Source organism: Colossoma macropomum, unplaced genomic scaffold, assembly GCF_904425465.1.
Source record: "Colossoma macropomum unplaced genomic scaffold, Colossoma_macropomum, whole genome shotgun sequence".
Lineage (NCBI taxonomy): Eukaryota > Metazoa > Chordata > Actinopteri > Characiformes > Serrasalmidae > Colossoma > Colossoma macropomum.
In genome coordinates, this window is record NW_023494802.1 from 16,589,927 (window position 1) to 16,606,603 (window position 16,677).

The window sequence follows — 16,677 nt, forward strand, 5'->3', positions numbered from 1 at the left end:
GTGGATTACGATACGGAGACATGACGGGAGTCTCTGCGCTGATCTAAGAACGGTCAGCGACGTCGCACTGTCACATACTGAGAGAGACGGACAGAGAGGGAGAGTGAGAGACTGAGAGAGAGAGAGAGAGAGAGAGAGAGAGAGAGAGAGAGAGTAAAACAAGAAAGAAAAGTGTGAGTGAAAAAAATAAGAGTAAAGGAAGATTAAAAAAGGGAAAGAGGATAAGAGAGATCAAGAGAGAGAGGCAGAAAAGATAAACAGAAAGAAGGTGAGAGAGAGAGAGAGAGAGAGAGAGAGAGAGAGAGAGAGAGAGAGATAAAGGGAGAAAGAGAGGGAAGACGACACAGAGAGAGAGAGAAGGGAAAGAGAAAAAGAAGGAAAGAGAGACACAAATACAAATTAAGGATATAAATATAAGAAAAAATGGGACGGAAAGAATAAGAGGGATGCAGATTAAAGAAAAGGAAATAAAGGGCAAAAGAGAGACAGGGTGAGAGAGCATCAGAGAGAAGAAAGGAAAGAGAGATGACAGAGAGAGAAGGAAGAAGGAAAGGGAGAGAGAAAAGGAGGTAGAGTGAGACAGAGACAGAGAGAGACAGAAATAGAGAGAAATAGAAATAGAGAGAGACAGATAGGAGGACACAAAGAGAGAGGGGGAGAAAGAAAAAGAGAAAGAGGGGGAGAGAAATGAGCAGATGAGAGAGAGTGAAAAAAGAGGGTGCAGGGGGGAGAGAGAGAAAGGAGTGAGAGAGAGACAGTCAGAGAAAGACAGATAAGAGGCAGAGAGAGAGGGAAGGTGGGAGGAAAGAAAGAAGAAGCAGGGAAAGAGAGAGAAAAAGGATGGATAGATAGAGGGAGAGAGAGAGAGACAGAGAAATAGATAGAGGGAAGGACACAAAGAGAGAGGGTGAGAGAGAAAGAAAGAGGGGAGACAAAAAAGAGGATAAGAGACTGTGAATAAAGAGGGAGCAGGGAGAGAGAAGGAAAGAAAGAAAGAAAGATAGGAGACAGAGAGAGAGAGATAAAGGGGATGGAGAAAGATAGAGAGAAAGAGGAAAGAGAAAAAGGAAAGAGAAAAGAGAGATAGACAGAAAGAGAGAAAGAGAGAGGGGGGGCCACAAACATCTGTGACAGAGAGAAACTCGACAGGTGCTGCATCTATAGGATCAACATGTGAAATGAACTGAAGTTCAGTTTAGCGAGTGAAGCTCGTGGTAAGCCGAGCTAAAGACAGCAGACACTCTGACCACTAAAGACTCTCTGACCACCCCGAGATGGAGGGCAGAGAGCGGCCAGATTATTCAAACGCTACTCTAATCTGGCCTGGGCGTGTGAAACTTATACCACAATGCTCTTTCTCTATGCCACCATGTTCTAGTTTATATACAAGCCTCATTACTGCAGTTTACTCAAATACCACTGTTGTTGGAACAAAACCTCGTATCTCCAAAACGGTAACTTTACAGGAGAAGGAAAAAACATACTTTACTTTTAATGTAAGTCTATGGAACCAGACTTTTTCCCTAGTCGTTTTGAGCCGTGTCTTTTGGTCCATTCATCACGAAATTTACACACAATGTAAAGAACAACAGGTATTTTCAAACTATGTCAAAAACTGAAAAACGACAAAAATGGAGATACAAAGTTTTCTTCCGACAGCAGCGATATACTGTACACTTCTGAGATACAGTAATATCGTTAGGGATGCACATCGATAGTCAGAATTATATCGCCATCAGCAGAGAACTGCTGAAAAAATCAACACTGGACAGATGACTAGACTTGGCAAATATTTAAAACTGGTGTTTGTTGCAGTGTCTTTAGGTGATGTTGAGCTACTGCACTAAAATACCTGCATTTTATTAATTTTTAATAACTCCATAATGTTAATCCAGGTAGACGTACAGTACTGTGGAAAAGTCAGAGACCACCCTTCAGAGCTATGTCACTCCAGCTCGTTCACTGCAAAAAATGTACATCTTGGCAAGAGAAATAATTTTAAATGTAGTCAATATATCTAATATTTAATATATCAGATATATATTATATATGATTATATTATATATATAATTATATTACATCTGAATGTATTTAACATATCTAATATTATATGGTTGTTCAAGCTATTTCTAGACATTGTTTACTTGTTTTAAGTCATTTTATGTAGTGAAATTGTCCTTCTAGATCACTACTTAAAACTAGTAACACGCCCAGAAATTACTACAGCGCAGTTTCTATGCAGTTTATAAACTTGCAATACTTTGTGGCTGTTCACAGTTATAATTGGCCTAATATTTTGATTTTTATGACTTATGCTGTTATTTATTGTTCTAAAAGTGCCGATGATGCTCGTGATACACTAGTGAAGTGTATTATGAAGAAATATATCACAAGAAGCATAACACATCACCATACTGCCCACCACATGACACAGCTTCAACTTCTGTTCATAACTTGTTTGCCTTCTTAATTTATGTTCGTTACTTGAATGGCTGATAAATATGTGCAGTACTGTGCAAAAGTCAGAGACCACCCATTGGTTATTTAGTTGAGTTGAAAAAAATATTAAAAAGTCTACAAATGGGCTCCTAAAAACCATGCGGGACCTGGTCGACCTCCAAAACAGATACACAGAAGAAAACTGCTTCAGATCTGGAAAAATCCTCAGGTGTTTCTATCGATCCTTCCACTGTGTGACGACAACTCAACACTACAAATCTGACAGGATGTGTAGCTGCAAGTAAGCCAAGTCGAGAGCTCAACATCACTGAATGTGTTTGAGATTACTTGAATTGTGAGAAGCAGAAAATGCAACCAACTTCTAAGACTGAACTTTGAAGGTGTGGAAAAATAATATATAATTTAGGGACCCCAGGCGGTTAATCCTGGAGGTTAATCAAGAGGTCCCAGACCACCAAAGACCCCCTGTATTTCACACCTTGTCTATAGCACCGGTTAAAAGATGTAAAAAAAGAAGAAGAATCAGTGGTTGCAGCTGGTGCTCGCTAACTATTTTGCATTCTGAGAAGTTTGATAACCCAAATTTTGACAAATGGAAGACCATACTTATTAGTCAGCACAAGAAAAATGCAAGAGAAGGTGAATCATCGTCATCAAATAGGCGAAAACCTGGGGGCCATGGTAGGTTCTGCTACCCGCTTGGAAAGGGTGGGATGAGGGAGGGGTATTCAATTGCAACTCCACCGCTAGACCTAAAATCGAAATTTAACCTTAAACTACATACTACACAATGCATTTTTAAATAAATGACACCTCAGTGTCACTGCTGGACTGAGAATAGTCCACCAACCAAAAATATCCAGCCAACAGTGTCCCGTGGGCAGCGTCCTGTGACCACTGATGAAGGACTAGAGGATGACCAACACAAACTGTGCAACAGCAGATGAGCTATCGTCTCTGACTTCACATCTACAAGGTGGACTGACAAGGTAGGAGTGTCTAATAGAGTGGACAGTGAGTGGACACAGTGTTTAAAACACCAGCAGCACTGCTGTGTCTGATCTACTCGTACCAGCACAACACACACTAACACACCACCACCACGTCAGTGTTACTGCAGTGCTGAGAATGATCCACCACCCAAATAGTACCTGCTCTGTGAGGGTCCATGGGGGTCCTGACCACTGAAGAACAGGGTAAAAGGGGGCTAACAAAGTATGCAGAGAAACAGATGGACTACAGTCTGTAACTGTAGAACTACAAAGTGCACTGAAAAGAGAGAAGAGATCCAGAACGGGCCACTGCAGGAGAGAACCACAGGAGGAGAACGCATGGCTGACAAAGGTGAACCAAGTGGCCTCAAACAGCTTAAAAATAAAGGTTCTTAAAAGGTTCTTAGCCCGGTTCGAGCCGAGGGTGGTTCTTCTACGGCAATACTCCAAAGAGCCCTTTCATGTGTAAAGAAGAGTGGAAAGAAGAAGGAGAGATTTTCTCCAACCAGAACAACAAACCACCAGGAATTGAAGCCAGACAACTTGTACGGCTTCAAATCACATCTGGGGTTTTTATCAGCACACAGTATCTCTCGTAAAGCAGCCGCTCTGTCAAAACACTGCAACATCATAACTATCTAATCCATTAACAGTCAGCAGTTAGATATTCTTATCTGGTAGATATTTAAGCCAAAAAAAATAAAAAAAAATGAAGCTGAGGCAATCTGGAGTTTCCGAGAGTGTGTAACTCAGAGCAAGGGCACTCAAATGATGCAACGCTGACTTCACGCTCAGAGACAACGCGCTACGTTTGGAAATGACAAATATTAAGACTAAGCCTCAGGTTGCTCTGACGCTGCTCTGCCCCACCCTGAGGACACCAACTCATTTCCTGTTCTTCTCGCAAGCAGGAAAACGAGAGCTAGAACAACACAGCAGGAACTTCTCCACTTTTCACCTTAACCACATCCTACAATAGATCAAGTACAGTTACAACAGCAGGCCTGACACAATCTGCAGGCAGATTTTCAAAGTTTTTTCTGGTTAAAAACGTCATAGAATAACCATCAACAGAACCTGCAGTTAGTGAATCTGCAACAGTTTTATGATGAACATTTACTGAATGTATATAAAAAAGTCGTTAGAATAAAACCTTGTATCTCCAAACATGATAACTTTTCATTTCAGAAGGAAAAAAACAATGTAAGTCTTAAATTTCAATGTAAGTTATTATGACAAGACTTTATTCTAAGTCATTTTAGACCATTTCTATTGATCCATAAATCACCAAATTTTAACACAGTGTAAAACAGGGGTGTCCACTCTTATCCGCCAAGGGTCGGCGTGGCTGCAGGTTTTCACTCCAACAAAGCAGGAGGTCACCTGATGAAATGTTTGAAGACTAAGGCTACGTTCACATTACAAGCCTCGTTGCTCAAATCCGATTTTTTGCTCAAATCCGATCTCTCTGACACGATGGTTCACACTCGTTTAGGTAAGTGATTCAAATCTGACGTTAATGTGACGAACCGGCGTCCTGAAATGACCCACATGAATCACGTTCATCATCAGCACAAACTAACGAGCAGAACGAGCTTCGCTGAGAAGATAATTAGCTCTGATCAGCTCTCAGCTTCATTATTAGAGCGAGACGAAGGAGAAAAAGGTGAGATGAGCTGCTTTTCCACCGTTTACAGGCTTTAGCTTCTGTTCGCCGCTGCTGCCATGGTAACGCTGAATGATGGCGCACGCGCAGTGGAAAAAAGCACATGAATTCCGATCTGAGCGTCACATTAAGGTCTGGCCACGAATCAGATACGTATCTGATTTACGACCACATATAAAAGTGCCTCAGGTCGGATTTGAAAAGATTAGATTTGCGTGTCCACACAGCCCTGAAAACATCAGATCCGAGTCACATTAGATTTGTGCCACTTCAACCTGGTAATGTGAACGTAGTCTAAGACCAACTGATTAAACAAGTAGAATCAGGTGTACTTCATCTTGTTTGGAGTGAAAACCTGCGGCCACACCGGCCCTTTGCAGATAAGATTGGACACCCCTGGTGTAAAGCGCATCTGGCATTTTCAAATGACAAAAAAAATTGAGTTTTTTTTCTGATAGTGACAACAAACAGAAACAGAAACATCTCATCACAACCAATCAGCAGCAAATAGAACCAGGCCTGGGTTCCTGGGTTTCAGCTTCACAAGACCTAACAAGCGCAGCCGTGGTTGTTATTAATCCTCATGATTGTGCACATGAAAGCATGATGTTTATGATAAGCCAATCACATGAAATAAGAGAAGGTGAGCAGCATATTTTTTCAAAGAAGGACAAATGCAAAGAAATCACACTACTTAAAAAAGGTAGAAGGTAAAGCATTTATAATGGTAAAAAGCACCAACACCATGTTATAATTTGACTAATAATTGCTTCATATTTCTGATATGATCTGTTTCCTCTGCTGATAAGCGAAATTTTTTACGTTTGATTAACGTCACAAAAGACCAAAGGGGAAAGCCTGATTGGTCCAAGAGCTGCCTTTGCTCATTTTCTGTGAAGAACATATAAAATAACCCATTTCCAGTGTCTTCACTCTGTTCACCCCCCACACATCTATATTACACATGTGGTGTTGGGTGAACCCGCGGGGAGTAAAAGTGTGGAGGTGCTGTGTCCTTCACTCTGTTCTCCTCCTACATGGCCTGCTGTTAGTGTGTGTGTGTGTGTTTATGTATGTATGTGTGTGTGTGTGTGTGTGTGAGGGTGGACAACATGGACAGGCTGCTGACTGGCTACAGCTGCTAAAGGAGAACCCTACGCTAGACACTCATGATATTTTAAAAAACTGATATTTTTACATAAATTGTTATGGCTGTATTGATTTAAAAACCCAATAATGCAGTGGGTCCACCAGACCACTGAGTAACAAACACATCAACACCACACAAGGGTTAAAATGCTGCACAGAACATGTCTTACAATATGAATATGGTGTATATATATTCTCATATATACACAAATTAAGTGACAACCTTTGCCTTCCCTCCAAGATGAGTTGTGACCATAATAAAGGGGAGAGATCCACAACAACCAACCCACCAGCCCTAACCAGCTAAATGACTGAAGGGTCCATATCATGGGAAACACAAATCCTCACACATATGGAAACTTAACTGCAAAAATGGCCTGTTATGTTTTTAGGTTTTTTTGTGATGTCACAAAAATCAATGCAAAAACTTGGCCTGTTGCGTTTTCACTGTTTTTGTGATGTGAAAAAATCAATGCATATCTGCCTACAGCAGCTTTGCCCTGCGCATTCACAGTGAAGTTATAAGGAGCATTTCACCCTGGACAGCTTTTAATAGTGGCGGCCAATCAGAACAGAGGTCATTTACATATATCAGGCTTAAAAGTCACAGTAACAAAAACAGCCTGTTAAATTTTAAGAGTGAAAAATGGTCACGTAAAAAAGAACTGTGAATATTTTTGACACATAAAACCACAAAAACAATATAAAAAGAGACAAATGAAATAAGTAGAATGTAGAATACGGGCCCTTTAAATAAGTGACAAGAAAAAGAGGAGTGCATGTGATGGTTATCATGCCCCGAAGCTCTGTTCACAGTTTTACGCTTCCAAAAAAAAACTGAAGTTCAGAGCACCACATACATGAAATCGGGAACAACAATTGTTCTTTTTTTATTATTCATTTCATGTTCGTTATTTTTATCTGAAAAAAAAACAGTGAATTTATGAATTTATGTATGAATGATTTAGATTTCAGGCTGACTTCAAATGTTGGTCAATGCCAAAAATCCCACTCAATACAAAAACAACACCTCACAACCAATCAGCAGCAAATTTCCAGCAACAAACTGAATCAGACATGGTGTATCTAATATTATGCAACACATGGATCCCCAGTTTGCTTCTAGAATCATCAGCTAAGTTACTGGGAAGTAGAGACAGTATATCAGTATCTATGGGACTGTTTACACTTTAAATTTACAGACATTTTGGGTGATCAAAACACGTCTGGATTTCACTTGACACATTCAGAGGTGGTCAAAGACCACATTTAACATAACATAAGCGTAAACAGGATGTGTTTCTGTTATCTGTGTACAAATACATGAGCAGAAATCTGTCTGCCGAGCTGGAAACAGGAAATTTTAATGCAAGGTGTAAAAGGCTCAATGGGTATCAGGATGATATCAGCAGAAAATGCTGGATTAGATATCAGAGGGACAAAAAGAATGAATTCATTCCAGTCGTGTAACAAATCTAGCCTGAAACAGCACATTTACACTATGTGGCTAGCTGTGTATGTCTTTCTGTGAGTAGTAGAGTGTTTGAGCCATCTGAGCACCATAGCCTACTTTTAGATGCTCATCCTAAACAAAGTGTTTAAAAAACTAACTTTCAAATCAAGAGGAAATATCAGATCGGTATCGGTATCGGCTGATACTGAAGGTTTCAATATCAGTATCGGAAAAGACAAAGTGGTATTGTTCCATCTCAAGCAGCAAAACCATGAGAAAACGAATAAATTTCAGTTTTTGATTTAAGATACTAGAGGCTTACGGCCTCCAAGACACGTGTAGCCCAAGTCCACATGTTTGTGATGTGGTTATGATCCAAAATCCCAAACTTAACCTGACCCAGGCGATCCACCATCGTCAGACAGGAAACCCAGGTTAGACTGAACTAAGCTGGACGTTAGCTGACTAAGCAAGAAATCCTGCTTTGTGAGGCCGCTTGGTGTGGGCCACATATAATGTTATCAAACACATGGATAATATTTTGCTTGCTGCCATAATTATCAGCAAAGTTATAGGCAGAAAGAAGCTGAATCATGAGATGAATAAAGGTCAAGGTCATTTCTGATTTAAAGTGCCCACTACAGAAAATCTAATTTTCCTCCCTGTTTTAAATAAGAGGTTGATGTAATATGCAAACATTGTTAAAGTTTCAAAAGGTCCCATTCACTGCCCGGTTCATACAGCCCACATATCAAAACTAAGCTGCAAAAATGGCCTGTTTTTAATTCACTGTTTTAGTGATGTCATTAAAACCACTGCATTCACTTATATGCACCTATTCAGCCTACTGCAGTTTAGCTCCGCCCACCACACTGATGTTACAAAGAGCGTTTCAGACCATGTGAACAAGCCACAATACAACGCAGCCAATCAGAAAACAGGTCATTTGCATACCTTAGTCTTAAAGCAACAGTAACAGAAACATGTGAACGTGAATTCTGCCTGTTTTGATATATAAAACCTAACGAATGTCATAAGTGGCCAGGATATGGGCCCTTTAACCCTTGTGTGGTGTTGATGTGTTTGTTACTCAGTAGTCTGCTGGACCCACTGCATTATTGGGTTTTTAAATCAATACAGCCATAATAATTTATGTAAAAATATCAGTTCTTTAAAATATCATGAGTGGCCAGTGTAGGGTTCTCCTTTAGCAGCTGTAGCCAGTCAGCAGCCTGTCCATGTTGTCCACCCTCACACACAGTCACACACACACTAACAGCAGGTCATGTAGGAGGAGAACAGAGTGAAGGACACAGCACCTCCACACTTTTATTCCCCGCAGGTTCACCCAACACCACATGTGTAATATAGATGTGTGGGGTGAACAGAGTGAAGACACTGAAAATGGGTAATTTTATATGTTCTTCACAGAAAATGAGCAAAGGACAAGAATCTGAGGTTGAAATCATTATTAAATCGCATAATTTTTTATTTTATTAAACTGTGAAAATGGTTCCCACAGACCCCAACACCACACAAGGGGTTAAGAGATTTACAGTACATCCAACGGGGCAACTACGTGAAACAAAAACAAGGTTCCTATAAATCAAAGAACTCTGCCATTTAAGTGAAAAACTCTCATCAGTCAAGTGAGCTCCTTTTATAGAAAAGGCAAGAAAAGACCAAAATCAACGGTGAGTACAAACATAGTAACCAAAACACTGACATCTATAACCTGGCATCAGTCATGAGAAACTAGTGTCTCCCTCGAGGATAACATAATAAAGAGAAGGGGGGGGAGAGAGAGAGAGAGAGAGAGAGAGAGAGAGAGAGAGAGAGAGAGAGCATAAAATGATGTCAAGGTTTATATATAAACAGTAGGAGGTCTGTTTTAGCCTATAGAGCTGGAATGGATCTTACACAAAATATGCAAACTGAGCAGACTGCCTGAGAGATGTGTGTGCTGGATTCACTCAGCTGGCCTACAGGTTCCACACACACACCCACACCCACACACACACACACACATGAATGTCTGCCTGCTTGTCTGTTTTTAGATCTAAATCTTGCTTTTCTCTAACTTTATCCAGATGCCAAGCCTGGCTGGACATGAATCATGTGACTAATGCAAAGTCTTACTCCACACTCCCTCTCCCTCCCTACACTCTTCTGCCTGCCTATCTCTCTCTCTCTCTCTCTCTCTCTCTCACATCCTATTCACTATCTTACTACAGAAAAACAAGCTTGAGTACCAGCGGTGCGGATGCTACAGCAACAGCTGAGCATTTCTCAGAACTGCATTTGGTTGCAGTTTCACTGAGACACCAAACATCCTCGCTCTCCAGAGAGTGAACAGTGAACCATCTACTGTGACATATCGCAAAGTCCAGCACTGGTCAGCTATAAGCACATCTGTGCACTTTTAAATGCTGCACAGAACATGTCTTAGAATATGAATATGGTGTATATATTCTCATATATACACAAATTAAGTGGCAACCTTTGCCTTCCCTCCACGATTAGTTGTGACCATAATAAAGGGGAGAGATCCACAACAACCAACCCACCAGCCCTAACCAGCTAAATGACTGAAGGGTCCATATCAAGGGAAACACAAATCCTCACACATATGGAAACTTAACTGCAAAAATGGCCTGTTATGTTTTTACTGTTTTTGTGATGTCATAAAAATCAGTGCATATCCACCTAACCTGATAGCAAGAGGACAGTGGACCACTATCGGCCCACTGATGGCAAAGCTGGCGGTATACTCACGTTTTGCTCAGTGTTTTCTGGGCGGCCCACCGGTGTTTAAGCAGAGTAATAGACAAAATTCCACTTATTAATGCTCATTGTCCACTCACAGTCCAGTTTACTCGTTTTTCCTTCCTTCCTTTCTTTAGTTATACTTTGCAAATTAGTTTAGTAATAAAAGTCTCTGTGCATTTAAAATCTGTTTGAGGAGATTAAAAACTAGTTAGAGCTTGTATGCAGGACAGTAATCTGGGTGGTCTGTAGGTGGACCAGCAGTGGCAAACAATCAGCGTGGTGCAGACCTTATCAAGCCAGCGGGCTGATACATGCTCGCTGTCTGGATACAGCAGCTTTGCCCCGCCCATTCATATTCAAAACATAATGTTCACCTCTCATCCCACATCCTCCACATACGGAAACTTAGCCTGTTTTTGTGATGTCACAAAAATCTATGCAAAAACTTGGCCTGTTGCGTTTTCACTGTTTTTGTGATGTGAAAAAATCAATGCATATCCGCCTACAGCAGCTTTGCCCTGTGCATTCACAGTGTTATAAGGAGTTATAAGGAGTTATAAGGAGCATTTCGCCCTGGACTGCTTTTAATAGTGGACAGAGGTCATTTACATATATCAGGCTTAAAAGGCACAGTAACAAAAATGGTCACGTAAAAAAAGAACTGTGAATGTTTTTGATGCATAAAACCACAAAAACAATATAAAAAAAGACCTTTGAAATAGGAAAAATGTAGAATACGGGCCCTTTAAATAAGAAGAAAAAAGAGGAGTGCATGTGATGGTTATCATGCCCCGAAGCTCTGTTCACAGTTTTATGCTTCCAAAAAAAAAGCTGAAGTTCAGAGCACCACATACATGAAATCGGGAACAACAATTGTTCTTTTTTTATTATTCATTTCATGTTCGTTATTTTTATCTGAAAAAAAACAGTGAATTTATGAATTTATGTATGAATGATTTAGATTTCAGGCTGACTTCAAATGTTGGTCAATGCCAAAAATCCCACTCAATACAAAAACAACACCTCACAACCAATCAGCAGCAAATTTCCAGCAACAAACTGAATCAGACATGGTGTATCTAATATTATGCAACACATGGATCCCCAGTTTGCTTCTAGAATCATCAGCTAAGTTACTGGGAAGTAGAGACAGTATATCAGTATCTATGGGACTGTTTACACTTTAAATTTACAGACATTTTGGGTGATCAAAACACGTCTGGATTTCACTTGACACATTCAGAGGTGGTCAAAGACCACATTTAACATAACATAAGCGTAAACAGGATGTGTTTCTGTTATCTGTGTACAAATAGATGAGCAGAAATCTGTCTGCCGAGCTGGAAACAGGAAATTTTAATGCAAGGTGTAAAAGGCTCAATGGGTATCAGGATGATATCAGCAGAAAATGCTGGATTAGATATCAGAGGGACAAAAAGAATGAATTCATTCCAGTCGTGTAACAAATCTAGCCTGTGCCTAGCTGTGTATGTCTTTCTGTGAGTAGTAGAGTGTTTGAGCCATCTGAGCACCATAGCCTACTTTTAGATGCTCATCTTAAACAAAGTGTTTAAAAAAACTAACTTTCAAATCAAGCGTAAATATCAGATCGGTATCGGTATCGGCTGATACTGAAGGTTTCGATATCAGTATCAGAAAAGGCAAAGTGGTATTGCTCCATCTCAAGCAGCAAAACCATGAGCAAACGAATAAATATCATTTCTGATTTAAGACACTAGAGGCTTACGGCCTCCAAGACACGTGTAGCCCAAGTCCACATGTTTGTGATTTGCTCACGTGACATCATAGGGCAGCAAAACATGCTTTAAGGACAGTGCTAACTGTGCATGATTGGCCAATCAAGCTCTCCATTAACAGAAAAGGAGAAACAGATCCATCACTCTCACTGAACAGAGCACTCTCTCTTGGAAACCTGCCCAAGATCGGCTGTTATCAATGGAAACTGAACGTGGGCGTACAGCGACTGGCCACTTCATTAAGTAGACCTCCTCGTATCTACACTCTCTGTCCGTTTTATCAGCTCCTAGGTGTAAATTGTAGTTCTACAATTACTTTGCATACTTTGTTAGCCTTCTGTTACCCTGTTCTTCAATGTCCCCCCACAGGACCACCACAGAGTAAGTATTGTTTGGGTGGTGGATCATTCTCAGCACTGCGGAGACACTAACGTTAGGGGAAGGGGATACGGCAAAAATATAATATCAACATACTTAAAGACATTTTCATGATCATGAATCAGAAATTCAGTTTTTCTGAGATTTGATTTGAAATGTGGCAGTAGGGCCAGATTTAAAAATACTAAGAAAAATTATAACCCCAGTGATTTTTGTTTGATGTTTTACATAATCTGTTGCATTAAATAGGACTTATTATGCTGTATTGGATGAAACATTCAGTTTTCTTTAAGTACTTGAATGATATTCACAATATGTTCGCTTATATTGTCATATTGCCCACATGTAATTGGTGAATCAGACACAGCAGTGCTTCTGGAGTCTTTGTGTCCACTTACTGTCCACTCTACAAGGCTACGTTCACACAGCTGGTAAAAGTGGCCCAAATCTGATTTTCTCACCAAATCCATTTTTTTTTGTCTCAAATTGGAATTGAAAATGTCAGATTCAGTGTGTTTATCTGTTCACACTGACACACATCTGTGTCACATATGAAAAGATCGGATTTGGGCCACTTTTACCTGCTGTGTAAACGCAGCCTTAGACACTCCTACTTTGTTGCCCCACCTTGTAGATGTAAAGTCAGAGACAACAGCCCATTTGTTTCTGCACAGTTTGTGTTGGTCATCCTCTAGTCCTTCATCAGTGGTCACAGGACGCTGCCCACAGGACGCTGTTGGCTGGATATTTTTGGTTGGTGGACTATTCTCAGTCCAGCAGTGACACTGAGGTGTTTAAAAACTCCAGCAGCACTGCTGTGTCTGATCCACTCAGACCAGCACAACACACACTAACACACCACCACCATGTTAATGTCACTGCAATGCTGAGAATGATCCACCACCCAAATAATACCTGCCCTGTGGTGGTCCTGTGGGGGTCCTGATCATTAAACAACAGGGTAAAGGGGGCTAACAAAGTATGCAGAGAAGCAGATGGACTACAGTCTGTAACTGTAGAACTACAAAGTGCACCTATATGGTCAGTGGAGCTGATAAAATGGACAATGAGCGTAGAAACAAGGAGGTGTACTTCACGAAGTGGCCGTTTGGTGTATATTACACCCCTTACATCCCTTTATACATATTATACATATTGCAAACTGTGTGTGTGTATATATATATGTATGTGTCATGTGACATCAGCATGACCTGTACAAATCTTGACTAGCTCTACTGAGATTTCCCAAACCGCCACCACTGGACACACAGACAAACAACCTAACCAACACTATTTAACACCTCGCACAAGGCAGCACACCACAAACACAGCACCAACACCAGCGAGAATAAGAGCGGAGAGTTACCAGAATGTCCATCATGGCTCGGCGGAGGGCAGCCAACTAGTCTTACAATCCTCAACGATGTTAAAAGCCTGGACACATGCATGTCATCCCCCCGCAGGCCGCGGACCTCTCCTTCACAAACACACACACACAGACACACACCAGGAAAAGCATAAGTGTACAAGAACACACACGTACACAAACAAAGAGGAAGAGAAAGACAAAGAAACGCCGGTACTTTATATTAGTTATTTCAAAAGCAGTGAGGTCACAGCTCATGTTCATTTCATTCACTAAATTTTGCTGTAAGAATGACATTTATTCATTTACAGTACAGTGCAAAAGTCAGAGACCACCTATTTAATATTTAATTCCTTGTCAAAACAGCCAAACAACCTATTATATACTACTTTCAGGAGATATTTCTGAAGATGTTAGACATAAGATAATGTACTTACATACGGAAGGAAAGTAAGAGAGGAGTTACCAATACTGGAGTATTTAAAAAATGATTAAAAGATACAGAGACTCCAAATAAACGTGTAAGACCTGGCAGAACACCAAAACTGTCACCATCAGATAAGCAGTACTTAAAGCTTTTGTCTTTGAGAGAGAGGAGAAAATCAAGCTCCACTCTCACTTCAGATCTGAAAACATCCACAGGTGTTTCTGTCCATCCTTCCACCGTGAGCAGATGACTCAGCACTATGGGTCGGAAAGGATGTGTAGCTGTCAAGAAGAACCTCACTGAGAAAAGGGAATAGATAAAAAAGAACACCCAAACCAGATATCTGAGACGTGGAGTACGGTTTTACAGACAACCTGAGTCTAGAAGCAGAAAATGCGACCAACTTCTAAGACTGAACTTTAGAAGTGTGGAAAAAAAAACCTGCAGATTTCTTTGAAAAACTGAAAGAAAGTCTTCTGAAAAGACTGGAAGCTGTAATAAAAGTAAAAGGTGGACATGAGAAATACTCAAAAAGTTGATATTTAGCTGTTGAGGCTTCTGTGTCATTTTCTGCTAAAATATATGATATATATTTTTTTTTCCTGATGCTGAAAAATGAGTAAGTTGTACTAAATGGCTGTTTTGACTGGAAATAAAGTACATGAAGGATGGTCTCTGACTTCTGTGCAGTACTACATGTCTACTAGGGTTGTCACTAAGACTAATCCTAAGGCCAAACAATAAAAATAGGCTTAACTGAAGAACAAACCATGAATAACCTTTCAAAGACTTCAAAATACAGGGTGATACAAAAAGATTCATCTGATTTCAAAGCACCATATTTTAACAACCGTGAGGCGCCTAGGAACCAATCACAATCCAATTGAAAGAGGTGGTCATAGAGTTTCTGACTGTCACCGGAAGATGGCTCCCTTCAGTCTGAGAGGAGATGAGACCCCTGAGCAGAAAGCGTTCTGCGTTCTCCACTTCAATAAGAGTGAATCCGTCATAACTGTGTATCATGATTTTCATGGGCAGTGAAGCTCCAACAGCTCAGAGCGTTCGTCGTTGGTTCCACAACACTGGATGATCTCCGAAATCGCACTGAAAGAGCCGTGAGTGCAGCGACACCCGACATGCTCAATCCAGTATGGGATGAGTTTGACTATGGCGTTGATGTTGTCTGTACAGCTGGAGGAGGTTCATACTGAGACCTTGTACAATTACACCATAAACTTTATGCTCATTTAAACCATTTACAGTTTACTGCATTGTTCTGTAATGATTTACAAGTGAAATGAATCATTTTGAAATCAGATGAATCTTTCTGAATCACCCTGTACCTAACTGGAAAAGACATAATCCATCAAGCAGTTTCTTAATGTAGGAGAACAGAGTATGAACAGAATATGAATAAAATATGCATTAAAATGCAATACGCCAGCTAATCACTGCCGATTTATGACTTTTTTTCTAAAGGTTCAATCGAGTAATCGTAACAACCCTAATATACACATATAAATATCTTACACACTTAATAACATAAAGGTCTTTAAACTTGAGAACATCCTCATATTCACATGCGCAGTGTCAGAATATGGATTTCGATTTCAACGTTAATTCATCTTCAAATAACGAGAATATTCAGGACCTCATATTTTCCACAGCAGAAAATTCTCACTTCACTGAGAATATCACATTTGTATCAGAAATACATCTTTACATCCATACCACATTTTCCATGCCATTAAAAATGTAAAGGTGCGGAGAGGAGGGGGGGGGCTTTAATACTAAAAGAGCAGTCGGAGACCAAAAATAGATTTCAATCATCTAATGAGCAGTCACTGACCAACATTTGTCACATGTTGCTTGGAAAGCAGCTTTCTGAAAGCTCTGCCCACGCGCCGTCTCTTGTGCCTTTTGTAAAAATACCACCAAAATAAAAGAGACAAATAGCTAATAACACCCACATGCCATTCGGGGGGCCTTTTCTATCCCTCGGATTAATTTAATAACACGGATATTTTTGTGATCGGGTGATAAACATCCCTAAACGCAACATGAGAAGGTACCTATGAAGGTAAACATGAAAAATACTCTATTGCAGATGTGAATTGATGGTGCACATGTAAAAACTTGCTACTTGTACTGTGTAACAACTTGCTTAGTCAGCTCTTACACTGTGCACATGCAGCGTTAAGCAGGCAAATACACTGTATTTGTCACACTGTATTACAGACAGCTAGAAAAACAGCTGGAA

General features: G+C 40.3%; 1 protein-coding gene across 5 annotated transcripts in view; it reads right to left on the reverse strand.

The window, feature by feature from the left end:
• Window positions 1-16,677, reverse strand: part of rgs19 (regulator of G protein signaling 19) — an 84,728-nt gene that overhangs the window by 50,058 nt on the left and 17,993 nt on the right. For 2 of the 5 annotated variants that reach the window (XM_036591404.1, XM_036591405.1), the window contains exon 2: window positions 13,991-14,101. The exons of the other annotated variants lie outside the window; for them this stretch is intronic. In XM_036591404.1, the coding sequence (XP_036447297.1) occupies window positions 13,991-14,005 (15 nt within the window). In that variant the 5' untranslated portion in view covers window positions 14,006-14,101. The remainder of the gene's footprint in view (window positions 1-13,990; window positions 14,102-16,677) is intronic. 5 annotated transcript variants of the gene reach the window in all.